Genomic DNA, 17,320 nt, shown 5'->3' on the forward strand with positions numbered 1-17,320 from the left:
AGGCCTCTGTGAATATGGGCAGCAGAGTGCTGGAGACACAGATTGATGGTCTCTTAGTTGCTCTGCACCAGCAGGTCAGTTTTTCTGACTCACTCTTTATGTGCACCACTTTTTCATGTTCATTAGTTATGATGACAAAGGCATTTTACAGACTTCTTCTAAATCCCCTGCACAACTTTAATTTTGGTAGAACAGGTTTTAAGTTGCCTAACAGAGTTACACAGCCCAGGGCCGTTTGGCCATTTAACAGTTTAACAGTAGGAATTATTCACAAAAAATCAGATTAGAACAGTTGTTTATTAACTAATGTTTATTTTAAACCATTCATTTTGCAATTTGGGCGTTTTATTAAAACTATTTATCCTTTCGAAATTAACAGCTTCTTGCCAGTTTAATTCATTTTGATCATTTTCATTTAGATGAATTAATTGCATTCATACCATTTTCCTTTGAAATTTCAGTTTTCTCAGTTATTAGATTCATTTGTATTTCTGGACAGCTGTCAGTTACTAAAACAAATAAAGCACATATGAAACCTGTTTTTTAAAATTTTTTTATAAACTTAAAATAACTTATTTTGAGTTGACAGAGTTTTCAGGTCCTCATTGTCAGTAGACTTATATTTATTTTACTTCCAGATATGCTCACCTATGGATTTCAGCAACCCTCCAACTGTGAAAAATCACAACGAGGTCCTGCGATGCTTTACTATCCTTGGTGGGTCTTGGTTAAACCCTTTTCTTCTTTTTAAGGTGCATGCAGATGTAAACATCTGATTGAAATCTATTTTTTGGACTAGCCATGTGGACATGAACTCAAGCAAATGTTGTATTCTCAGTCAGCTGACTGCTATAGCAATATCCTTGTCATGTGCTGATGAAGTCTGAGCTGAGATTAAGTTAAAGTGTCTGACCAGCAGGCTCCTCCAATCAGTGAGATGATATACAGTTGTGTGCTCAGTGCTGATTTGAGGTGACACACACCAGCTGGATCGCACTCCTCTTGCTTTTGTGTTTTATCAAGCAAATGCAAGGAGTCCAGGAGCTGTTAAAGGGGTCATTGGATGCAAAATTCACTTTACAAGTTGTTTGAACATAAATGTGTGTTGGAAGTGTGTGTACACATCCATCCTATAATGATAAAAATCCACCCAGTGCTTTTTTTTTTTTTTTTAAATCCCTATTTTAAAAAAAAAAATATTTAAAAAAAGAATTGCTCCGATTAAGCGATTGAGGTGTTTTGTTGTTGGATGTAATAAAGAACATGGCAGTCGTCATTAACTCCCGACATCTGAGCGGCTGAAGACGCAGAGGATTAGCATTACTTTTGCTTTGAAGGGAATGCGCCTTCCGATCTGCCGAAATGCATCTTATGTTCGTATAAATCATTCGTGATCCAGCTTCGTCTACAGAAGTAGTGAGTATAAGGGTTTTTTATGAATCTTTGCAAATCACCTTTCCTAATAACATGCTAGTTAGCCAGTTTCGCGGCTAAAGTAAACAGTACTGCTTGTCATCCCACGGAAGAGAGGGGCGGGGTCAGCAGAGCTCATTAGCATTTAAAGCAACATGGACTCGAATGGCTTGCCAAAAACAGAGCTGATTTTGACAGGCAAAAAAGGTGTTTTTTACACTACCATTGAGAAATTTTAACCAAAGTATGGTATAGACTTTTCATTAAGACCCTAAAGAATCATATCAACTTGTGGAAAATGGGCATCCGATGACCCCTTTAAGTGTCAATCATGACGTTTTAATCATGAGCGGGTGTTTCAACTGTGAAAAGATTTGGTGTTAGTGCTAGACTACTAATGCATAAAATTTATAAATTTGAACAATGACTTCTTAAATCTAATTCAATAAATAAATAAATTAATTAGTTACTTTTTTTTTTTTTTTAAACAATTTACCCAGGTTTTTAACCAAATAATGTTTAACTTGGGTCCTAAAACAAAACCTGCTGAGAGCTGCTGGTCTAGGTAATGTAGCTGATTTATATGGGCTATTTATACAATGGACCATTTACCAGGCATTAAAACCAGACAGCATTGACTAATGTATGCATTTATACACAGATTTTGGTGGTTCATTTATTGGCACAGAACACTGTCAAAGCCTTTATCGGTAACTGAGGGTAAACTTGACAAATTGCATTCATTTTCACTTCTATATTTTGCTGTTTTTGGCCCCAGCTAACACATTCCCGGACCGTCTGATGGTGTTTGTTCTCCAGAGGTTGGAGAACAGTAATGAAAGGAACAGAATGGGCTCGCTGGCTGTTCTTAGACACCTCATCAACTCATCCAGTGAGTTTTAAACATGTAATCAAATACGTCAATGATTTCTTCCTCAGCCAGACACTCTTATCCAGATTGTCATACCTGGCTATAAAAGATCAGAATGTTTTGCAAGAGCTGTATTTTTAAAACTCTGCTCTGTCTGTTCAAGCCTCCATTATGGAAACCAAGAGGCTCCTAATTTTAGCCAGCATCAGGCAACCTCTGGCTGACCACAGTAATAAGGTACATAAATATATCCTATATAAAGTGACAAAATATGGGTGTTTCATCAACTTTGGGCACTTTTTTTTCCTGCAAACCTTTTTGAAAATAACCTCCCTTAAAATATATATTTTTCACAATTTTAGTAGTTTATTTAGTTTGTCTATTAAAATGTCCAACAGTGAATGTACATGCATCATAGGAGGATTTGACATTGGCTATGTTTCCATCCAAAGTTGTGACTTTAACGTATGCACAAGATTAGAATATTGCATAAAAAATTTCGTCACTTTCTGGGAAACTGATGCAAAGTATCAGTTATATAAATGAAAGATGCTGCAACTGGGGAAGCCTGTGGCTCTTTATTCCTACATAATAAATGACTTGTGCCAGACGAAACGCAATAACAAACGACGTTCCGGTTCTTGATGTTTGGGAATGCAATTGTGTGAGACAATAATGGGAGGTGATTACTAAATAATTTTGATGATGGAAAAATAGGTGGATGGAAACATAGCTCTTAACATTAACATTTATTCTGCAGTGTCATTGTCACCATATCTTAAGTAATGTATTGTGTTTGATAGGATTATGTGGTGTAAATTAATACAATTAAATTCACACTTCCATAATTTGAAATGACTCGTTATAAAATGTTTTGTTCACAAGTGTTTTTAACTTCTTTTTTTTTTCTTAGTTTTCTATATGTATAATCTCAAGTGTTCTTCACTGACACCTGTGTAATCAAGTACACTAACATCTTGTTTGGACAATTGAAAATGACAACTGTGGAACTTTTTGTACCAAACTTTCTGAATTGTCACAGAATAAATATTTGGTTTTGCTCTTTGTTGATTATTTTGTCATCTTAAAATATTTTATGGTAAAAGTCAGACGAGGGTAAACCGATAAAATACATGCGGTTTGTTTTCATGTGTTTAAAATTTTTTTTACATACAAGTACCCAAAGTTATATAAATGTATATGATTTATTTTTAAATTTTCATGTAAAACTCATACTGGTGTCATACTGCTCATTTGAGTGCTCAGAAAGGTTTTAATGCTAGTGTTTGCCTGTGCAGGTGAAGAAGAGAGTGGTGCAGGTGATCAGTGCTATGGCTCATCATGGTTACCTAGAGCTAGAGGGAGGAGACCTGCTTGTCCGTTTCATCATCCAGCACTGCGCTCTACCAGACACTTACCATGTACAAACAACCATTACTCACTAACACATTTCTTATCTTACTCCTGATCAGCAGTGTCACATGACTGTAGCTGCAAATCAACTTCCTGCTCACTGATCATATTTTAACTTCTCTTTAAGTTTCAAATCTCCTTGCTTGATTTCCCATGCTTTGCATTGCAAGATTGTCTATAGTCGATTTGTTTGGTATCAATTCAGCAAGCTTTTTAAATTCATTTCATAGTCCATGTTGTGCAATATTTCAGTGCATACCTTAGTTTTTAAACATTTACGTTAGTTAGTTAGTTAGTTAGTTAGCTTTGCACTGTTATTGGCTTTAGTATAGCCCTAGTTATGCTAGGTTGTGTGATACAATACAGCTAATAAATTGTTAATATTCACACAGCGAGGACAGCGACCTCCAGACCCAGAGGAAGTGACTAATGAGGCTCTGCGTAGCATGTGTGATAACACATTGCATCTTTTCACTACCACAGTGGGCCGCATGACTGATGTGAGTATACAGATGAGTACAAACAAGCGTACACCTTCCTCAAAAATCCATGGTTACCTCACTTTTACTATAATAAAACCATGGTTAACTTTTGTAAGGGTATTAGGGAGAACATCAGTGTCTGTGGTGTTGACAGTCCTGCTGCCACTAAATCAGACACATGCACATCTGCAATGCGTCTTATTATCCTAAAGACAACTCAATGAAACTCTTACATAGTGAGAGATGGGCTTTGCAGTCGTTCAGCACAGTTCATCATCTTCGCAGCCAAAGTCAGCAGTCCCAGCCCGGCATTGCCGCTTGTAAGAGAGAGTGTCTAGAGAAATATTAGATCTTTTTTTCCTGTGAGCCTCCCAACATCAACAGCAGGCCGTTGACAGGGATCTCTCCTCAGCAGACAGACGAAGACAGTTTATGTGCCGATGAGACTGTCTCCATTCCCTCCGCCAAAACACATTCGAATGATAACCAGGAAAATGTCAGGACATGTACATATAGCCAGACTATATTTAGACTTTTGTTGTGTCTATCTTGTTAACATGTTGTTTTAAAGCACTGAGTTTAGACTTTTGAGATTTATTGTGAATATGAATTTATGGTTTGTGGGATTTTTTTCAGTTTCATTCATGTTTATTTGTATAGCGCTTTTTTCAATACAAATTGTTGCAAAGCAGCTTTACAGAAAATGAAAGTTTCTACATTACATTTAGGAATAGTTCATATCTGTATCTATCCATCCACCCACATTTATAAATATTTATATAGACTATAAAATATTTATAAATAGACAATGTAAGACTTAAAGGAAAATGTTAAACAAAATTTCAATAATAATTTTACCTGAAAAAGACTAAAAATGCTGCAGAAAAAACTATTAATTAACAGTAACTTCACTTACTATATACAGTGAAAATGTAATAAAACTGTAATAATTTAGGTAAAATACTGTTAAGTTTTTGCAAGTGAATTAGGGAAGTCATCTTATAATTTAAAGTGGGGAAAAAAACGTAAATCGACATTCCCAGAATTCCCTGTGTCAGACTTCACAATTGATGGTTTTTATTCATTGAAATAACTGCTTCTTCCTATTTTTTTTTTTTTTTTTTTGTATCAGTACATTAGGGTTTTATGTTACATTTTACACTGTTTAATTAATGTTTCATATTAATACTTTGTCTTAAATTTACCAAGACTACCTCTGTGTATCCCTTCGGTTTATTTCATGTAATTACTGTACATCTGAAACTATGTTATTTCCTGTGTAGGTTCTGTGGCCGATGTTGCTTTGCTACCTGACCCCAAATCAGTACGCCAACGCTACTACTCCCTTGTGCAAGAGTTTAATTCTGCTGGCCAACAAGAAACTAACAGCACAAGAACCCAACTTCATCATCGACTTCAACGCACAAGGTGTGGACACACGCACATGATGTCACTGATGAGCCTAGACTCAGACTTAAGAACTTTTCCACTGTCTGACCTAAAGACACCCTGGAATCACACTTTCTGTCTTTTTGGCAGTGTGGCAAATCCAGCAGCAGTTATTAAACCTTTTTTCCGTTGTTGGCCTGAATCTAAATTGCACTTGCAGACGTTTTGTTTTCATTGCAAGTCGTTTGCTTTGCCTGTTGAGTCTGTTTCTAATTAGTCAAATGAAAAGTGGTATTTATCAACTGAATAAAGTTTTTGGGGCAGAGGCTAATTGTTTCTTACGCTGACAGTGATTAAATTGAACTCTAGTAGGACAAATAAGTCCCAGGTTCAGTGATTATTTATTCGTTAATTGTAATGCTTTTGGATCATGGGCTTCACTAATGGGTTACCCTTGTCTGCCCTCCCCCTCTCTCTGTCTTACTCTGTTTCTTCCTTCTTCCCGCAGGCTCTAGTCTTCCCTCACAATATATCCTGATGATAAGGCTCTTGGTAAGTGTCAAATTCCCACTGTTTTTTTAATTAGATTGTTCTCAGTTTCAGCTGGGCAATGAGTAAGGTAAAGAGTAAATAAATGATTTTTGTATAATAACAGTTACGGTGGATATTTCACTGTTCCCTATTACAAGATACCAGTGCTACTTTCATACACTAATGTTCAAAAGTTTGAGGTCAGCAAGATTTTATTTGCAAAGAAATAGGGATAGTTGACCCAAAAATGAAACTTTTGTCATCATTTACTCTCCGTCATGTCATTCCAAACCTGTATGAGATTCTTTCTTATGTTGTGCATAAAAGAAGATATTTTGAAGAATGCTGGTAATCAAACAGTTAACGTTACCCATTGACTTCCATAGTGTTTTTTCACTACTATGGAAGGTCAGTGGGAACCAATGATGTTTGGTTCTTCAAAATATCTTCTTTTGTGTTCAACATAAGAACCACATGCGAGTGAGTAAATGACAACATTTTCATTTTTTGGGTGAAATCGGTCAAAAGTGACCGCTTTTTTGATCAAATAAATGTAGTCTTTGTGAGCATAAGAAAACATTTAAAAAATCGTACCAACCCTAAACTATTCCTAAACACTATTGATTTCAAGCTAACAGTATCCAGTTGTGTTTTTTTTTTTTTGTCTAGATTTTAGTCTGCAATTTTATTTATTCTTTTGTCATCCATTTGTTGAAGACATTTTTTTTAATCTCTATTTCTCCTCATACACTCTGTTTTTGAATCTTGATGTCATTTAGTCTATGCTTAGTGCAGACCTTAAAACCTCTAAAATGAATATTACATTTTCCTCAGGTGAATGTTGCGTTCCCGTTTCGATGCAGGGGACATGGTGCTCCCTCTCTAAGTCTGCTCCACACTATCAGCCCTAACATTCACCCTAAAGCCGAGCCTCTGTGGGATAACGAGATTCCAAAGCTGGTCAATTACCTTGAAGGTTTGTTAAAATATACAATAGTGATGTAGTGGATTGGGTACAGAGCTTTTCTTCATCAGGCTAGCAGACTACGCCACCTATTGGTCATAACATCCAACTACACATTTCAGTGTTTCACTATGATTCCAAAGGTCCAGCCGTATCAAAACTGATTTTGGACATGAGCTCGGTCTAATTTAACCTGCTGTGATATTTCAATGAAGTAGGTAAATTTACTGACATTAAAGGACTTGTTACCTTATTTAGTCTAGTAACTGACACTTTACAGGTTCTCAAGACTCGCTCTGTCAGTTTTTAGTCGAACGAGTGCTCATCTGCCATGATGAGGTTTCAGTGAAACCTCTTATGTGTCTTCCAAAACCACAACCACCTGTACTTAGAGACTCACATGACAACCAGATGTTTGTCAGACGCAGCCAAAATTATGACAAATCATATTTCACATTCAACGACTCTTCCAAGATGGTTACACGGTATAGCTTAAAAAGTTATATTGGGTATCCCATTATCTTTGACTTTTTCCAGAGTGTGGTTTGAATGCATCTCTGTCTGAATTTTGTCTCTGTCTTCTAACCAGAATCCACAGAAGATTCTCTGGATAAAAAGAAGTGGGAAGAAACTTTACTTCAGGTCTGTAGTAATATGTGTGAATTAATAATGGCTGTTGAAAAGATAGGCTTGTGTAATTAAATGTTATAGGAAATCTATAGGAATAAATTATATCTATATCTAGAATAAGTAGTGAAAGTTAAGCCTTGACAAGATGCAAATGTCCTAATGGCAAAAGTTAATGCTGATTAATCAAACATTGCTTTCTGATTGTTATCAAGCTCCTGTCTAAAACTCTGGCAGCCATTGAGGACAGCCAGTGGACTGGACAACTTGCAGTAGAAGCCACACGATACCTTCCTACCTACAACAACGCTCTGGAGGAGAAGGTTGGTTTGGAAATCTATTTGTGCCTCTTCGTATTATAAACCAGATTTATTATTTCAGAAAAGTAGCATTCTTAGTCCTATAGATTTAGGAATTTTATTTCTCATCATATTTTTATTACTTTTTTTTTTTTTTTGTAATTATTTTGTAGGGCTTTATTAGATTTTCATCATTGCAATTGCAGCTGTTGCCATTAAGCAATCATTTGTAAAATAACTATACAAGTAAACATTTCCCTGGTGTTGATGATTTGAATGTGTAAAAGTTGATTTGGATAAATGTAAATATTAGGGATGCACGATATAAAAAATTTTAACCGATAATTTAAGTCCTTCTCATGACGAATACCGATAAGTTCACATTTTTATATTATAATTTTCATATAATCTGCAGTTTGTATATAATACTGTATATAATAACTATAATAGAAAACATCAGTCCTGACTCTTCAAATGTTTTAATTTTTTGTGTAAGGCACCACAATACTTAGTAACAGAAATGGTTTAACAGAACTATGACAGAACTAGGGGTGTCCCCGACTAAGGATTTTCATAGTCGAATCGGAATCATGCCGATAGTCGACTGATAGTCGAATCATATATTTGGGGGCGGGGCAAAATACATTACCAAGAGTCAAGTCAGAGATTCGACAGTCATAAATACACAGGGAAAATGTGTAACGGATGCCTCGCAGATACAAACGGGGTAAATAATGTTTTATGTTTTGATTAAAAGATAGTTAACATTAAACGTCAGCAAAACCCTTAAGAATTCACAACATTTTATTAATTTTTTTTCAATAGTGCTCTCATAATAACATTATGTATATGATCATAATTATAACGTTCTGCATTTCTGTTTTGAGCTGCGCGCTCTGAAGATGACCAGTAGAATGAAGTATATGATAGTTTTTAATCAATGGAATTTAACTCATTTATCTCACATAGAATATGCTTCGTTATTTACATAACATAACGTTAATTACAACTTATAGGCTATCTGCACAAAACGCCCCGAATGCACATGAACGCGTCTGCGCGACTCTGAATGAACTCCTTTTGTGGACGCGTTCTTCACGCAATAACATGCAAAAACACAACTAAACACTAAAAAAAAAAATCACAGCTTTTTATTATAATAGTCAAACAATAGTCTCATTCTATGCTATGTATATGAAAGTGCCAGTCATAGTTATTAATATTCTGCATTGTTGTTGCTCCCACCGCGCGCTGAAGAGATAATCACCGTATGTATAATGAAGCGCTTTACTACAGCGTAACTCAACCAAATGCATCTTATACGATATAAATAATATATACATGATATAAATAAACCGACTGAAACGTTTTGAAATCACTTGTTGTACCCTACCTGATCGGCAAAAAAATGAAGTCTTCCACTCTGCCTGTGTCAGTTTGAGTCAGGTTAAAGATTTGAATCCCTGCCGCCAAGAATGCTCCTCTGTCGGTGACAGATTAGAAAGCGAAACTTTAATCTATAGGGGAAGTTGAATTTATTCACGCACGTTAACATATTTATTTAAAGCTTCTTTCTTTTCAGATTCCTATTTACAGCATTATCATAATAGGCTGTATATTAACCTATTGGGAGAAAACAGTAGTTCCATGTGAAATCAGACACTGAGCACCCCCATATAGCCAAAATGGCATGATCATAACACCCCGCGAATATTCGACTGTGAGATTGGGAGTCGAATCAGGCTCCTCGAATCGAAGCATCAAATCGTCTACTATTCGGGGACACCCCTAGACAGAATTATGGTTTATCTGCAATTAACAACTCATTAACAACAAATTTATATTCAAATATTTCATGCATAAAGAAATGCATCTATTCAGCCTTTTTCGTGCATGAGGATGAGGAAGTTATATAGGGACTTTAAGCAAGAGCTGCAAGTGGAATGGCTACGTTGACCGGTAAGCTGTTACACCGCCGTAGCAGAGAACATAAAAATCATTAAGCAACCTAAACAAGACGGCGCAACGCGGCATTCAGTCATTTATTTAAATACAAATGATGGATTATGAGGAGGATGTTTAGGCAATAATTACATTGTTCTCTTCACATATCTTTAGTCTCAGTACTACCTGAGGTGCTGTTGCTAACAAAAAAAATCATTAAAATTAGCTTAAGTTTAAAACATAATCAACACAGATTAAATGAAAGACTAATGGTAGAATCGTATACTGATGGAATTAAATGGTATATACCATAAAACGCAACATTTAACTACATAAGCTGTCACGTTGATCCAACTGACTGTAGATCCAAAGCCACGTCTTCAGCGCTCTTGACGCTCCTGATTCGCGAACCGATTCACTGGTTTGCCAACTGGTTTGATCAAGCCTTCGAACAGAATTGACTCAAAAGAATGAATCATTCGCGAACGGGCATCGCTTATTGCCCAGAAAAAAAGTAGACTTTTGGAATAAATTGAAGAATTTTTAACTTGTATTTCATTAAGATAAAGTAACGAGAGGAGCGTCGCCCACAGTAACGAAGTAAAGGTACCATTTTTTCACTAAAAATGTACTTGAGTAAGAGTAAAAGTACCCATTTTTAAATATACTCTAAAAGTATGTTATCCAAAAAATTTACTCAAGTAAATGTAACCCGTTACTACCCTCCTCTGCTTTCAAGTGAGATATAAGATTTGTTGTGTTAAAACTTGACGCCTTTTTTCCTTCTCTCGGAATCCTTGCTCAACATGCGTTGCAAATAGCAATGGTATTGTCCTCCTCTGCCACTGAGAAAAACTTCCAGACCGGCGAAGACATGTTCACAAATGATGACGTAATGAGCGCGCGACAAGCTGAGAATCACTGCAGTTTAAAGCTGCAGTCACTTGCACTTGGAAAGTGGATGACTCTCAGATAAATCAGACTAATTGATTGATTTACCAGCAAGCGTACTTTATCGGATATAGTTATCGGATTTCATTTATTTATCGGAGCAATAAAAATGATGTCATTTTCACCCATATCGGTCGATAATTTACAGTGGGTACGGAAAGTATTCAGACCCCCTTAAATTTTTCACTCTGTTATATTGCAGCCATTTGCTAAAATCATTTAAGTTCATTTTTTTTCCTCATTAATGTACACACAGCACCCCATATTGACAGAAAAACACAGAATTGTTGACATTTTGCAGATTTATTAAAAAGAAAACTGAAATATCACATGGTCCTAAGTATTCAGACCCTTTGCTGTGACACTCATATATTTAACTCAGGTGCTGTCCATTTCTTCTGATCATCCTTGAGATGGTTCTACACCTTCATTTGAGTCCAGCTGTGTTTGATTATACTGATTGGACTTGATTAGGAAAGCCACACACCTGTCTATATAAGACCTTACAGCTCACAGTGCATGTCAGAGCAAATGAGACTCATGAGGTCAAAGGAACTGCCTGAAGAGCTCAGAGACACAATTGTGGCAAGGCACAGATCTGGCCAAGGTTACAAAAAATTTCTGCTGCACTTAAGGTTCCTAAGAGCACAGTGGCCTCCATAATCCTTAAATGGAAGACGTTTGGGACGACCAGAACCCTTCCTAGAGCTGGCCGTCCGGCCAAACTGAGCTATCGGGGGAGAAGAGCCTTGGTGAGAGAGGTAAAGAAGAACCCAAAGATCATTGTGGCTGAGCTCCAGAGATGCAGTCGGGAGATGGGAGAAAGTTGTAGTAAGTCAGCCATCACTGCAGCCCTCCACCAGTCGGGGCTTTATGGCAGAGTGGCCCGACGGAAGCCTCTCCTCAGTGCAAGACACATGAAAGCCCGCATGGAGTTTGCTAAAAAACACCTGAAGGACTGCAAGATGGTGAGAAATAAGATTCTCTGGTCTGATGAGACCAAGATAGAACTTTTTGGCCTTAATTCTTAGCGGTATGTGTGGAGAAAACCAGGCACTGCTCATCACCTGTCCAATACAGTCCCAACAGTGAAGCATGGTGGTGGCAGCATCATGCTGTGGGGGTGTTTTTCAGCTGCAGGGACAGGACGACTGGTTGCAATCGAGGGAAAGATGAATGCGGCCAAGTACAGGGATATCCTGGATGAAAACCTTCTCCAGAGTGCTCAGGACCTCAGACTGAGCCGAAGGTTTACCTTCCAACAAGACAATGACCCTAAGCACACAGCTAAAATAACGAAGGAGTGGCTTCACAACAACTCCGTGACTGTTCTTGAATGGCCCAGCCAGAGCCCTGACTTAAACCCAATTGAGCTTCTCTGGAGAGACCTAAAAATGGCTGTCCACCAATGTTTACCATCCAACCTGACAGAACTGGAGAGGATCTGCAAGGAGGAATGGCAGAGGATCCCCAAATCCAGGTGTGAAAAACTTGTTGCATCTTTCCCAAAAGACTCATGGCTGTATTAGATCAAAGGGTGCTTCTACTAAATACTGAGCAAAGGGTCTGAATACTTAGGACCATGTGATATTTCAGTTTTTCTTTTTTAATAAATCTGCAAAAATGTCAACAATTCTGTGTTTTTCTGTCAATATGGGGTGCTGTGTGTACATTGAGGAAAAAAAAATGAACTTAATTTTTTTTTAGCAAATGGCTTCAATATAACAAAGAGTGAAAAATTTAAGGGGGTCTGAATACTTTCCGTACCCACTGTATCTGTCTGATAAATATCATGCATCTCTAGTAAATACGTTTAAACCGCAATTCAAGACAATTGTTCTCGGCTTTTTTAAAATGATTGCCAACATAATAAATCTCCCATGGAGTTCATCTAAACAAAAAGTGTAAATTTTCCTTTATTTCCTGGGTCTCCTCAGATAAGCTCTTCGTTCTTTCTCTTTTTCTCAGAGTTTTTTGTATAGGTGTATCGGTGTGATTCTCCAGCAGTGCTATAATAAAGAGCTGGTCAGGAAACAGCTGCAGGAGATGTTGATCGGCACTCGTCACAATGATGCAATCGAAAGAACGGTATGCCACTGAGCACTTATTAGTTCACTTCTAACTTCTGAAATAAGAGGCATAACTTCGCAGAGAGAGTTTACTGTGTTGACAGTCAAACAGCTTGCTGACAGCACACTAAAACCTTCTCTGTGGAATTATGTCTTTTAATTTTTTTCACTTTAACCACACTGCCACAAAAAAGTGAAGGAAAATCAAATATGTGACCCTGGACCACAAAACCAGTCTTAAGTGGATTAAGTAGATTTATACATCATCTGAAAGCTTTCCATTGATGTATGGTTTGTTAGGATCAGACAATATTTGGCCAAGATACAACTATTTGAAAACTGGAATCTGAGGGTGCAAAAAAATCAAAATATTGAGAAAATCGCCTTTAAAGTTGTCCAAATGAATTCTTAGCAATGCATATTACTAATCAAAAATGACTTTTTGATATATTTACAGTAGTACATTTTCAAAATATCTTCATGGAATATGATCTTTACTTAATATACTAATGATTTTTGACATAAAAGAAAAATCTATAATTTTGACCCATACAGTATATTTTTGGCTATTGCTACAAATATACCCCAGCAACTTAAGACTTGTTTTGTGGTCCAGGGTCAAGTTGCAAATTGACTACAGTATTTTTACGGACAATAAGGCAAATATTTCTCTTTCAGGAAATATAATAATTTAATTTTATATAAGTAAATAGCAGCATGTTTCAGATGATAAAAACGTGACTTCTGGAAAATATAGCATTCCACTGGTGGATGACCAATTGGCTATTTTTATCCATTCCTGTCCCCAAATTTAGGTCATTATTCTACTGCCTAGTGTTACAAGAGAACACACATCACATAATTTCTAATCATAGATTGGTACAAAATGGATTCAGATGTTCCACAGTTTGGATATCTGAGGTTTTTGCAGTTATTTAAAAGCTGCTAATTAAGAATAATGAAAGTAAACAGGCAGTAATTGGTATGCAGGGTGTTGCCATGGGAATCGGGCTGTGTGCCAGCAGTCATCTAGATGGCACTCTGGAAAAACTGGAGGAGTTTGGGAAGTCTGACGCCTTCAGGAAAGCCTCAGGGATATTTGGTCTTCTCAAAGTAGGCCGAGCTTCATTGTATTTCTCACGTGATGCAAATTAAAACATAATTTCCCGAATTAGATTGTTTAAAAATGGTAGCATTTTAATTTGGTTTGAAATGATTGTTTTACCATGGTATATGTTTTTAATAATAGTAATTGTAAAATGTAACAGTGCACAGTGTTTCATTGAGCAAAGGTTAAACTGTTAAGTGCTTTTACACATGCATCTTGTTGTGTGTCACTTTTTTTTTTTTGTCATTCAGGATAAAAGTGATGTTGATGTGGAGAAAATGAAGAGCACTCTCATTTTGTGTTATGGCTATGTTGCATTGCATGCTCCAGAAGATAAGCTCCTTACTCGCATCGATAGTGACATTCTCCACAACATCTCCAAGAACTTCAACACCAAGGTAAAACAAAACGGGATTCTAAACTGATATTTCTAAATTCTAATTCTTATTTATTCCTCTGAAGTCAAATTTATAGTTTTGTGGCTTTTAGTCTTTTTAGTCAGTTGCCACATGTTCGTGTACTCAGAAAAATTGACAAAAGTAACTTTTAGCAGATTTAGACTTTTAAAAGGTATGGTCTGTCTCTTCTAGAAAAACAGACCAAAAATATTGATGACTCAACTTGCATTTGCATTAGATGTTTGGTGGAGGTTTTTGGAAAAATGAAAAATTTCATGCATCTGTAGATGTTCTATTATGCTAGATGAACAGCTCATTTATTTGATCAGAATTAATACATTAATCATTTCCTATTGTTTGTTACTGCAGTGAGGCACAAAAAAGAAAAAAGTGTTGCTGCTGTGAGGTGTTTTGCGAAACAAGTCCTTTGAATGTCCTAGTATATTGTTGACAGGATTCAGTTGGTTGCTTTTGAGGCTGCAGTTATGACAGTTTGATCTAAATGATTTTTAAGGACAAGGATCATTAATTCTCTTTGAGTGCTGAATCATACCTCATCAATATTCATAATGTAATTGTGCGATTTTAAAATAATTTCACTGTTAGGGAACCATGTAACTCATTTTGTTTTAACATTCTGCAGTCCAATTTGAATAAAAAACTGAGATGTTTTATATATACAAACAGTATCTGAAGGGTTACTTAATTCGTCATTCTTATAGTCCTTTCTGTTGTTAAATAAAAGGATGATCTTTAATGTTTGTGAATTAAATTGCATCATTACTTTTATTGTTGCACAGGTTCTGGGAATTAAAGTAGAGACCAAGGTACCGTGAAGGGAAGCGATCACAAGGACCTTCTCTTACCTCTGACCTTTAAACTTTAACTCACTTTCTCTTCAGTCTGGATGCTGCAATCAAAATCTTTACAGTATAACCTTTTGAGCTTCTCAAAAAAGTTCTCAGCTATCTCTTTATGACCCTGAGATGGATTTTAAAAAGCATTTATAAGCTCTTCCTGTTTAATTTGGATCTTTTTAAAAGGTCTGTTGTTATATTAGAGTTTAAAATAAAGATGACATTTTAAACCCACTTTACACTAGTAAGTAAAAGTTCAGTGTTTTTTGAGAAGGTCAAAAAGTGCTCACTAACCTGATAACCTTTGCCTTACTAAAGCGTCACAGTGTCTTGGTTTTCTGGCTTTTGTGTATTTTAGGTGGCTTGGTTCATCAATTCAACTCTCTTTCTATTGAATCACAATTATATTGTCACAGACTGTGATTTTCATCTCTTATAGCACTGTTTAGAGTACAAGTAAGCGAAGTCAAACATGTAAATTATAATGAGCATGCTGAGTGCAGCTGTGAACAGGAAATACTTTCCTAATTCCAGGCCTTGATTTGCCTGCGCTGTTTGATTGACATATGCACTGTTTCATTGCGCATAGTTTGAGTGTGCGTTTTCATCTTTTTCTATGTGTTTGTGTGTGTGTGTGTGTATGTTTATGGGCACATCATAGGACCTGACCATGAAGCTCAGTCTCATTCATAGTGTCGGACTCATTGCCAAGGCCATCAGCAAAAGTGTTCGTAAACACGGCTTCCTGTTCTCCCGCAAACAAGAGTTGATGGGCGTTATGATGGTGAGAGGTTTGATATGAAGATCATTTGGTTTTTAATGTACTGTATGTATGTTTTCAATGTAAGAAAAATTACAGACCAGTTTCCATTGAGTTTTTTTTTTCTTCTCAGGTCAGTTTCATAATGATATGCAGACTTATTTGGCATTTATGTCTATTATTTACCTGCAGGATTTCATAAAAGCTGAACCAACAGATGTCATGCGGACCCCTGTTCGCTATCTTGTATTGACCACATGTGCCAACCTCATGTATCCTACCGTTTTAAATCTTTCTTGTTCATCCTCACTACTGTGTTCATTCATTTTTAAAAGATTTGTAAACATATGCTAAACTGGCATCTTTGTCCATTGCAATTCAGTGCTGCACTCTGTTAAGAACTTGACTTAAGTCTTCAGAAACTTAGATCCTCCCTTATCAGAAAATGAAAACTTTGACTTGTTAAAAACATGTTTGAATGGAGTGTATGGGCTTCCTACTGTGGACACTCCGGACAAGGCTAAAGATGAAGAAGCCCTGGATCCACAGCAAAGAGAGGTCTGAATAAAATATGCATGTATCTACACATGCCTGGGAACATCACTACTCTCTTCTGTACACTTTAAACATAAAGTGTTTTTCACTGCAATGCGTTTTCCCTCAGGTCTTATATTCAGATACTTTTAACGCTCTTCATGAATTGCTGAGGAATGTGTTAGCCAGAGACTTGAGTCCTGATGGTCTGCAGTCTGTGTTCAAGGTAAAGAAGAAACTATAAAAGTTACTTGCCGTTTCACAGTCCCTTTGTCTGAGCCCATTTATTGACTGCTTTTGCACTTCCCAGCATATAGAAAGCTGGCTGAGCTCAGGACAAGACCATGAGCGGGAGAGGGCGGTAAAGACCACAGCAGAGTTACTGCAGTTCTACTTGGACAATCTCAGTGTGAAGGTAAAGAGCATAATTGACGTGTGTGTGTGTGTGTGTGTATTAGATACACATCTATAGCATCCATAATGCTATAATTAGTGATATTCTTTAAATTTCTAATGTTGGGAAAGGATTCTTTTGAAGGGTTATGTGTTAAATGTTGACTTATTATTTTTAAATTTTAAGCACCTCTAAAATTCCCAACATGCTCAAAAAGCAATTTTTACAATACTTGTGCACCACATGGGAGAGGAAAAGGGAGAGTTTTGTAGAGAAGTAATTTTATTATACTATAATTAAAAGATATAGGTTACAG

The 17,320-nt window shown here is 36.5% G+C and overlaps 1 protein-coding gene across 3 annotated transcripts in view; it reads left to right on the forward strand.

Moving 5' to 3' along the window:
• Positions 1 to 17,320, forward strand: part of mroh1 (maestro heat-like repeat family member 1) — a 75,936-nt gene that overhangs the window by 45,890 nt on the left and 12,726 nt on the right. For 2 of the 3 annotated variants that reach the window (XM_058746485.1, XM_058746487.1), the window contains 20 exons: positions 1 to 74; positions 639 to 717; positions 2,192 to 2,305; positions 2,448 to 2,521; positions 3,583 to 3,705; positions 4,090 to 4,197; positions 5,463 to 5,607; positions 6,077 to 6,120; positions 6,934 to 7,075; positions 7,653 to 7,705; positions 7,906 to 8,013; positions 12,853 to 12,972; positions 13,944 to 14,066; positions 14,313 to 14,459; positions 15,260 to 15,286; positions 15,978 to 16,100; positions 16,269 to 16,348; positions 16,496 to 16,634; positions 16,741 to 16,836; positions 16,921 to 17,025. The exon at positions 1 to 74 is cut by the window's left edge and continues 19 nt beyond it. In XM_058746485.1, the coding sequence (XP_058602468.1) occupies positions 1 to 74; positions 639 to 717; positions 2,192 to 2,305; positions 2,448 to 2,521; positions 3,583 to 3,705; positions 4,090 to 4,197; positions 5,463 to 5,607; positions 6,077 to 6,120; positions 6,934 to 7,075; positions 7,653 to 7,705; positions 7,906 to 8,013; positions 12,853 to 12,972; positions 13,944 to 14,066; positions 14,313 to 14,459; positions 15,260 to 15,286; positions 15,978 to 16,100; positions 16,269 to 16,348; positions 16,496 to 16,634; positions 16,741 to 16,836; positions 16,921 to 17,025 (2,024 nt within the window). The remainder of the gene's footprint in view (positions 75 to 638; positions 718 to 2,191; positions 2,306 to 2,447; positions 2,522 to 3,582; positions 3,706 to 4,089; positions 4,198 to 5,462; positions 5,608 to 6,076; positions 6,121 to 6,933; positions 7,076 to 7,652; positions 7,706 to 7,905; positions 8,014 to 12,852; positions 12,973 to 13,943; positions 14,067 to 14,312; positions 14,460 to 15,259; positions 15,287 to 15,977; positions 16,101 to 16,268; positions 16,349 to 16,495; positions 16,635 to 16,740; positions 16,837 to 16,920; positions 17,026 to 17,320) is intronic. The other variant, XM_058746488.1, reaches the window with a different exon arrangement.

The sequence above is a fragment of the Onychostoma macrolepis genome, chromosome 16 (genome assembly GCF_012432095.1).
Source record: "Onychostoma macrolepis isolate SWU-2019 chromosome 16, ASM1243209v1, whole genome shotgun sequence".
In the NCBI taxonomy this organism is placed as follows: Eukaryota; Metazoa; Chordata; class Actinopteri; order Cypriniformes; family Cyprinidae; genus Onychostoma; species Onychostoma macrolepis.